The 10,631-nt window shown below is 31.8% G+C and overlaps 1 protein-coding gene across 1 annotated transcript in view; it reads right to left on the bottom strand.

Moving 5' to 3' along the window:
* LOC111628685 (DNA (cytosine-5)-methyltransferase 3A-like) overlaps positions 1–10,631 on the bottom strand; it is a 158,341-nt gene that overhangs the window by 100,796 nt on the left and 46,914 nt on the right. The window contains exon 8 of the mRNA XM_023372514.1: positions 108–194. Coding sequence (XP_023228282.1) covers positions 108–194 — 87 coding nt within the window. The remainder of the gene's footprint in view (positions 1–107; positions 195–10,631) is intronic.

Here is a 10,631-nt window from a genome sequence, read left to right as displayed (position 1 = left end):
TTTCCATTCTTGTCATTTTTAATTCAATGAATTATAAATATAAAAATGAATAAAATAATAAAAATTAATATGAAATTTCATTAATTATTTATAAAATAAACACTAACTAAAGGTTTATCTGTTTCTTCTTGCTCATCAATCTGACTGATGTTTTCTGGAGTTAGAAGTCCTTTATCCTCTATTTCAAGAGATTCCTATTAAATTATCAAAATAAATAATTTAGCTAATTCATTTTACAAAAATTACCAAAATAAAATATAAATTAATTTAATAAATAATTTTTTTTAACGTAAAAGTTTTAGGAAATCATTTTAGAGTTACCAATGTCAAACAATATAAATTTGAAACATTGAGATTCACTTGCGTTCTTATGATGTCATGGTTGTACAAAATATTTCAATTTTTTGTAAAACCAATTTTTTCTAACAATTTCAAAACTAATAATTTAATCAAATACAGTAGTTCTTTTCATTAAATATTACATTCATATTAATGTATTTTAAACTTAATTTAAATTTGGATATAAATTTGATTACTATTGTATTCAACTAACACAGATTTGGAATATTGTAATTGGAAAGAGAAGACAAAAATAGCTTAAATTTTATATTTACATAAAGTACAGCATCTTAATTTCAGATCTCAATAAAATAAACATTGCTACCATTAACAACAAATAGTATCTACTGTATTAATTGGAATGTTTTACATCTGATCAGTACTGGCAAGGACAATCTTATCTTCCAAGAAAGAGTACAACAATAATCAGTTATGTAGTGTCATCTGTAACCACAAGTGAGTGACTTTCTAATGGTCCTAACAAATAAATGTAATTTCTAAGTTTGATTTTAAATAAATATTAGTGTATATAGAAAACAAGTATAGTGAATGCTGCTTATTTAAATCATGTTTATTATGTGGCTATATGCCATATATAAATTGTATATTTTGTGTATAATTGTATTATTTTATATTGTATATTCACTGCTTTCCCTCTTTCTGTCCTATTTGTCTAACCTTCCTGGAATATTCTCGTTTTACCCTTGCTTTGGTAAAGACATGACTAACCCTAGAAACAAAGGAGTGGAATGCAGCCACTCCTTTGTTTCTAGAACAAGAGGAAGAGGGCAAACATGTGGGTCATTCCAAGGTAGAAACCTGAAGGAGAGAGAGCAAAACGGAGTCTCCCCAGCATTGTATGGTAGAGACGAGAACCTTGAAACTGAGAAATAAAAAGGAATTAATTGTGAGAAACAAGACACATCAGTCCTTCAAACTATTATTTTGGAAAGTGACAAAAGTGAAACTAGCCACCAACCTAACAAGAGATCTCATCCATGAGACCATTTCAAGTAGCAACTTTTATTTAAGTGTTGCTTCTGGTAGAAATGTTTTTCTAGTCAGATCAATGTTGTTCAATATTGACTTCTGACTTACACTTTTACACTTACTATTTTGGTCTCCAAAAGTTATGTTATTAAACAAAACACAGTTGTTACATCTTGTTACCTCTGCATGATGCCTGCTTCATGACAATCTCTGCATTTTCAAGAATAGTTATTTCAGAAGTTAAAATCCTGTTGTGTTAGAAATTATTCCATATAACCAGTTCTTATCCTTATTGTAATGTCTACAGTGTCTACTGTGGCAGTCTGCCATGTTCTTCTTTTTGTCTTCACTATCCACCCCATTTCATATGGTCTTTTTCATCCTTTGTCCAGTGTTATGCTGTTGTTTGTAATCATGTCCAGATCAGCTCTATTGTTCAGTGTTGAATTCAGGACACCAGCTGAGGGGAACTGGTCTGAACAACATAAAGGAAATATCTGAAGGGGCTCAAACAGAGAAGTCATTTTGGGTCAAGTCTTGGACAAGGACAGAAGTGAGAAAAACTCAGGAGGACCAAGGTAGACAAACAGTGGAAGAAGTCTCTGAGCTCGAATGAGAACAGCACCATGAGAGAGTTTTTTGGAGAGGAACTACAAAATACAATACTANCACATATGTCATCCCAGTACTCACATATTCTTTTGGAGTTATACATTGGACTCACACAGGTCTCCAGCAACTCCAAAGGAAAACAAGAACAACACTTACTAAGCATAAACATCATCCTAAATCCACCACAGAAAGATTAACCCTTCCACGTAAAGATGGCGGACGTGGCCTGATTGACATAGTTAACCTTCACTACAAGCAAATACAATCACTGCAAGAGTTTTTCTACAGGAAACAAGAAACATCACAATTACATAAAGCAGTAACTTTAGCAGACTCAAATAGCACACCATTAAACTTACACTCACATCATACAGACATGACACAACACACAAAAAGTATAGACACCATCAAGCAATCGTGGGCTCGAAAGGCACTCCATTGCAGGCATCCTTATGACCTGGCCCAGGATTTTGTTGACAAAACTGCGTCAAACAGCTGGTTAGATCAGGGATGACTCTTTGGGGAGACGGAAGGATTCATGATTGCCATACAGGATCAGGTCATAAATACTAAAAACTACAGAAAACACATACTCAAAGATACAACACTCGCAAATGACACATGCAGAAAATGTCACATCATGCCAGAAACAATACAATACATTAGATCTGGGTGCAAGCTCTTGGCACAGACAGATTATTTACACAGACATAATCAAGTAGCAAATAAGACCAAGAGCCTGTAAACAAACACAAATTATTAGACATCCATGAACCATATTACAAATACATTCCACAGATAGTATTAGAAAACAACGTGCACAAAATGTACTATGACAGAGTCATAATACATATTGTATGTGTGTCATTGTCTGTGGAATGTATTTGTAGTATGGAATGTCAACATAATCAGAGATGAAACAATTTACCACAACAGATCAGACATCACAATCATTGACAAACACAATAAAATCACATACATTATAGACATATCCATTCCAAACACTCACAATATACAAAACATATTCACTGAAAAAATTAGCAAGTATACAGAACTCACCCAGAAAATAAGGCATCTGTGGAGGATGGATAGTGTGCTTATTGTACCTGTTGTTCTCTCCTGTACAGGTGTGATACCACACACACTACACAAAAGCCTGGGAACATTACAATTGAACAGAAATGCATACATCACACTACAGAAGGCCACTATATTGAATACATTGTTAGAAAATTCCTGAATACAGACACTGACACACTTATTTAATTTTTGTTTTTGGTTGCTATGCCTTGACTCTGATCTGGCATCGTACACAGCCACAGGTATCAACCGAGTATAACCCATTAAATACTGTATAATAATAATAAAGCATATTTATACATTGGATTTTTTGGGCTATATTTAGGCTAATCTATATATATATATATATATAAATGAATGTGTGTGTGTGTCTGTCCGTCATGCATTACCACACCGTTTATCCGATTGCCATGGAACTTTGGGAAGTTGTTTAATACACTCCCGCGAAGTACATTTATCCTATGATAGATGGCGCGCATGTATATGAGCACTGTGTGTTCTGTNAATTCGAATTGGTTCGATTATAGAACGATTGTAAACGTTCCAGAAAATTGATCAAATTGAAAATAGTTTGTTTGACTGGACGTAAAAATTCTCTAATTAGTCTGGAAACGGGGGACCTAATTCTTACATTCTGTGAAAACGGGTAAGATTGGCTATAATGTAATTATCTTAATCTTCACTATCGCTACTTTTTAAAAACCCAGCGAAGCGGGTCCTTGCAGCTAGATTCTAGATTACTTAGAAAAACACTCTTTTATATATATATAAAAAACTATATTACATACAAATGTACAAACAAATAAAAACCCAGCAAAGCGGGGTCCTTGCAGCTAGTATTATAATAAAGTTAAACAATTAGCCTCCATTTTCTTGGCCAAAAATTATGACTGAAAAATTAGACTTGTTTGCCGATTATGTAATCATTTATGTTTAGTTTTTTAGATAATTTTTAAAATAAAAATTGGATCGTAGATAGTATAAACATGTAAGTATTATATTTTAAAATAATGGTAAATTTTAATTTATTTTTTAATCAATGGAAATATATCTGGTACATTTTTCATTGTATATAACTTATATCATAAAAGAAAGTGCATGTGCTCTAAATATGGTATAGAACTATTTTATTTGTGGTTGTATATCGAAAATAAATTCCTAATATAAAAACACTGCCAAGCTAAGTAACAATGAATTTTACTGTAGTGGAAAGCCATTGATGGAGCATGATGGCCAATACAAAAGACACCAATGCAGCAAACATGTTAATGTATGTAACAGAGTGAGCTATAATATATACCCTAACATTTTTAGTAAATTTACTATTTTTTTTTTAATATTACAAATGAGTTATTAATGATAAACATGTTAATAAATTCAATATAAAATCAATCAAAACATAGTTCTTACCTTGCCATGTTTAACAATATAATCAAAAAGTTCCCCTCCAGAAACATACTCCATAATCATGAATATATCTGTTGGAGTACTAATAACTTGATATCTAATAAGAAAAAACATTGATTTTCTGGTAATTCATAATATATAATAATATAAGAAATTAAAATTTATTCTGTGACATCACCACTTACAATTTTATAATATGAGGATGCCTGAACAGCTTCAGATTTTGTATTTCTCTCCTTATTTTGCCAACGACATCAAGATTCTTTATTTTCTGTCTGTTTAAAATTTTGACTGCCACTTTGTGACCAGTAAGTTGATGACGTGCAGCTGAAAATGATTGAAAGGCAATGAAACAATTTGGAAAAATAAAATAAAATTACATTTACAAAGATGTAAGATGCTTACAAAATATTCAATAAAATAGAAATTATTGTTATAGTTATAGTATATATATATACACTACTATATAATTTATATACTATATATATATATAAAATTAGTAATATATATGTATATAATTAAAATATATATATGTTACCGGCAAAGTATGAAAAAAGGTTCTGATAAGGCTATTATATAAATGACATGCATTCCTCAAAAATACAAATGTTATTCTGAAAAAATAGAGTGCCATTAAAAAAATTTATTCAAAATATGTAAATAAAAATGAAAGTTGTACAAAACAAAATTTATGCCTTTCTTATTAAGGAAAACAAAATTTTCATATAAAAAATAAGAAATTAAAATTATTAATAGAACACTTACGTGCAGTGGCGTTACAGGAGTGGAGTTCCGGATATGGAAATTTATCCAACTTTTGAGAAAGATTTTTTTCCGCTAGCACTTTCAGTAGTGTAAAACTATCATCATCAGGCGGTACATAGAATTTGATAATTTAGGCTTTCCAAACGATATTCCGATGGTTTTTTAAATTTCAATATTGATCATTTTGAATGATATTCCCGATGGTTCAGCTGATTATGGTTTTCGAATATTATTTAAAGGTTCATACGTCATAGCACGTAGAAATGATGATAAATAAATATTAAAGTGAGAGATGTCTGTAAAAAGGCATAGTTCATGCAATGAACAAAAAGAGCTATTTATTTGGGAGACACTACATTTCTACTACCATACCATACAACTCCCCAACTCTCGAGCTCCCACAAATTTGGATAACAGCTTTCAAACAACTCAACCCAAGATAAAAATATTCCTTCATTGCTCATAGGCTTATTTTGCCTTGGTGCGCATACATGTGTGAACTATGCCTTTTTACAGACATCTCTCACTTTAATATTTATTTATCATCATTTCTACGTGCTATGACGTATGAACCTTTAAATAATATTCAAAAACCATAATCAGCTGAACAGTCAAGAATATCGTTCGAAATATTCGATATTGAAATTCAAAAAACCATCGGAATATCGTTTGGAAAGCCTAAACTATCAAATTCTATGTACCGCCTGATGATGGTAGTTTTATACTACTGAAAGTGCTAGTGGAAAAAACCTTTCTCCAAAAGTCGGATAAATTTCCTTATCCAGAACGCCACTCCTGTAATGCCACTGCACTAAGTGTTCTATTAATAGTATACGTCGGCGTGAAGTGCGAACTTATTATATCATAGAAATTAAAATTAACCTACTTGTTGCAACATGGTAGGCTTGAATGACATTTTAAATTACATTTCATTACATTTTTCACGCAAAGACATTTCATATTTTGGCACTTTGTTTTACACATACATTTTATACATGTGTAAAACAACATAATTATGTATGTTGTTTTACACATACATAATTACGTAATTTATTTAGAATTTAGCATTAAAAATAGCCCGATTAATTTACGGCATTCGGTTGGTGTCTTATTACACATACATTTGACGAATCCTTGGCCGCTTCCACTGGACTGAGCAATTGCAACTGACCGGAGAGGAATTTCATGATCAGGAATATCTTCAATTCTAAGCAAGTTCTTAGGGCATGAAGTGAATTGTGATCTCGCATATACTTGTTTTAAAATTCCTTCAGAAGTTTCAAGTCGGTAGAAACCATCCTCTGTCACACTCATTACAACTGCCAATACATTGCGCGAATCACCTCGCCCCTTGTCGACGTCAGGAATAGAAACTCCCACAGTAGTTCCCAAAGAAGCAGTGAGAATTTTTTTCCGAATTCATTTTCATTTTTTTGACTTGTATTTCCAGATTGATTTTAAAATTTATTTTATCTTCAATAGCATTTTCAGTTTTGAAACAAAGGGTGCACAAAATATCCATTTCATCATCTTTACTAGCATGGCCACAGAAGGTATGAATTTTTTGACGACATTTTTTGCATGCAAGTGCATCACTCGTTTCCTTTAAACACACAACGGGTATCAGAAACGGAAATCTTTTCGGTAAGCATGTCTTCATCATGTTGGTTTAATCCATTAGCGACTATAATCTCATTCATGTTTTTTAAAACAGGCTCTTTTTGCATAATCTGATTAGTTTCATCTTTTTCCATTGTTTTGACGCTTTCTATTACTTTCTCTAGCTGTTCCTCTGTATTTATGTCTTTTAAAACGTCTTCTGGTAGAAAACACGATGTAAGCCCTACTTTAGGCTTGCAGTCAAAAAGAGCGTCGTATGGTGTTCTTTTGATCCCAGAATGATAAACTCTATTTTTCATAAATTGAACGAAACGTAGTCTTTCACTCCAGCGGTCAGATTTGTTGGCCTACATCCAAGCATATTTTCGATATCTTGATTAGCTCTTTCGACACTACCCTGGCATTGTGAATGGCGAGGCTTCCCATGGACGATCTTCAGTGCTGGCCAAAACTTCTTCAAGCTGGTCACCACATTATTGGCAAATTCCCTACCATTGTCAGACTCCAAGCAACGAGAATATGTCCACTAGGTTGTAGGGTACTTCTTCAGCTCTTTTTGACGTTATAGACTTAAGAATCACAAATCTTGTNGACGTTAGAGATTTAAGAATCACAAATTTTGTGAGATGATCTTGGTACACCATAATAAATTTGTATTCTCTATCAGGCTGAGACTGAAAGTCAATAAGATCTACACGAAAATGGGAATTAAATTCAGAAAAAATCAGGTTTCACAACAATGCCCTTTTTAATACCTTTCTGTTTTTTCTGGCAAGGTTCACAAAGGTGGATGTACAGTTCAATATCATAACGTGTAACGGTTTTGTATTTGGTTGAAAGTTCTTTCAACATTCTATCATGTCCTCCGTGTCCAATAGCCATATGAGCTTCATGAAGTATGTGAAATAACTCTGAGTCTGTGACGTAATACTGTATAGTACTGACACCTTCTTTAACAGGATAAATGAGTTTACTTTTGTTTTCTACAATCATCACATCATAGCAATTTAGCAACCAATAGTCCCTGGGTTCCTTCTTAGTAGTCATTTTGGCTTTTTGTACATCATTTATTAACTTCTGGTAAGTAGTTTCAGTTAAGAAAATACTGTTTTTTGCAGCATTAACTCGAATTTTGCACAGTTCATCATCGAATCGTTGTTTCATGTCTATAGACCATGACACCTTCTACAACACTACAGCTTGCTCCTCCATTTTCATGAAGCACAGTAAAAAACTAATTTTTTGTTGAACAAATTTAAGTAAAATTGCATATTTTGACACTCCTGAACAAACTGCAAAGTGCAACTGACAAATTCTAAGCCCGAGGCGCGCATTAAAAGACACATGCCTTGCCACGTGATATTCAAAATGAAACAGAGACGTATTTCATACTTTGCTAGTTTCTCATTTGGCATTCTATAGAATGCCTAGAAAATTTGTAAAATATGAATCATTTCATAGATTGCCAGCTAGTTTTAGGCATTATATACAATGCCTAGGCATTCTATAGAATGCCGGATTTCGAACTTTGCCGGTAACANATAGAATATTTATTTATTTTTTTAAAAAAATAATACATTTTATAGAGAATATTGTCTTTAAAACAAGTAAAAATTAGACAAGCATTGCCAATTTTATGAGGTCAATACTAAAGGATTTAGTTACGACACCAATGTCTTAACTAAATGAAACCCAAAATGTAAAGTAAATGTCTCTCTGATAAAGACAATCTAAATCAATTATCTAAAAAAGATTCTATGTACACAATTAAGTTTAAAAAAAAAAAATCAAACAGCTGCCAAATTTGCTGTAACTGGATTCTTATAATCAAAAAAACCATTCGATTATAAGAATCCAGTTACAGCAAATTTGGCCTGAAGAAGAGCCCAGGAGGGGCATCGAAAGCGTCTGCCAACCTGTATTTGAATTTTTCACGCCAGATATTGGTTACAGAGTGTACATTTTTTGTCTTATATGACCCAGTGTGGGGGAAATTTTTGTTTTATCATATTACTACATTTTTCAGCATTTCAAATTGCAAGAATTCTTAGCTATATAATATTTTTAAGAAAATTAAACAGAAGAAACATCATCTGCTTCACATATACATATTAATGAAAGCTGTTAATTCTAATTATTAATCTTAGTACAAGAAGGTAGGCTAACTACTACTTTTAGGCCAAATTAGGTTCTTTAACAGACTTAAAACAAAGCCAAAGAATAATCAAGTAATTTAAATTTCTAATTCAAAAAAAAAAAAAATTTTTTCAGTAATGAGTTACATGACTTTCCCAGAAACAGTTAAAACTGTGCACGATGCTATCTGTTATCAGATTTTATTAAAAAAACTTTTATATTATTATTATAAAATAGCAAAAAGCNCAGATGCATTTTTTTCATTTTTGCGGGAAATCGAACATATTTTTAGAACCATCTAAAAATTCTCTAATTAGTCTGGAAACAAGGGGACCCAATTCTTGCATTCTGTGAAAACAGTTAAGGTTGACTGTAATGTAATAATCTTTATCTTTGTTATCGTTACTTTTGCCCGAGCAACGCCGGGCCCACCTGCTAGTTTCCTAATAAGCCTTCTTTATTCAATAGTTGTAATAATAAGAATCTAGTTTTAATTAATATAATTTTAAGTAATTGGATCATCGTGTTGGACAAAGAACTACACGTGCGCATTCTTTGTCGGGAGACTATATTATAGAGTGATTGAATAATTAATTGTGTGAATTATTTGGTGGGTGTAGCATTGTTGGTATCCTTTGAAACCTGTATCATAACGAGCAAGTTAAGAAAATTATTGTATTTTATTTTATTTTATTTATTTTTGATTTTGTGTCTTTGTCTCACTTGTTGGTCTCACAATTATTATCAGCTTTTTATTGAAGCTAAGTTATTTCCAACAATTCTCAAGGTCTGTATACTATACTGTATCCATTTTAATTTTTATTGTCAGTATCACATATAAAAAAGCAATGACTATCATAGAAAGCATAGTACATAAGCCAGTTGACCAGGAAGATCTTTTGTTGGTCTGTTATTAATTGTTGTTGTCGAAACCGTGTTGTATTTATGTATTGTATACTGGCACAATGAAGTGACTTTTCTTCAACACTAGGCAAGTTTCAATGTTTATTCAGTTAGAATGTTTTGCTATACATCTACGTTTCAATGTTTTGCTATACATCTACGTTTCGGGCATTTTCCCCTCCTCAGCCAACTAAATATATATAAAATATTATATGGATACAACCAAACACAAATAAAAAACTAAAAAACGTACAAAAAATTTTTTGTGAAACATACCTCATTCGATACAAACATCAAATATACAGTAGAACACCAGACGACCCATAGGTTCACATAACGTTTTCACCATAAAATCCGTTTTATTTTTACAATAACATAATTTGTAATCTTAATTTTTACTACATGGACAAAATAATTGATAAACTTTACAGATTTAAAATCTAAAAATTACAAATTTCAACTATTACCTAAAGTCGTACCATTCTTATCCGTTCTTTCAAGCGTATCTCATAAGCCTTTCCTGTCACACCGTCAACTAGTTAGACGATTTGCATATATTACGATGTGCCGTGATTTGATGAGCTAACAGGTCAATCAATAAACATTTGTAAGCTTGGAGGAAAATATAAAAACTATTTTTTGATATTGTAAAGCACCATTATCTTTTAAATTTTATCCTGCGTATTTTCCGAACCTTCGTCCGTTTATCCAATTTACATATGACATCAGTACAGCACTTTTTTTGTATTAAAAAATTTTTTTTAAATATTATTTAATTG

This window comes from Centruroides sculpturatus, unplaced genomic scaffold (assembly GCF_000671375.1).
Source record: "Centruroides sculpturatus isolate CEXI.00-Female unplaced genomic scaffold, Cexi_2.0 scaffold30, whole genome shotgun sequence".
NCBI lineage: Eukaryota > Metazoa > Arthropoda > Arachnida > Scorpiones > Buthidae > Centruroides > Centruroides sculpturatus.
This window is presented reverse-complemented; position numbering and strand designations above follow the sequence as displayed.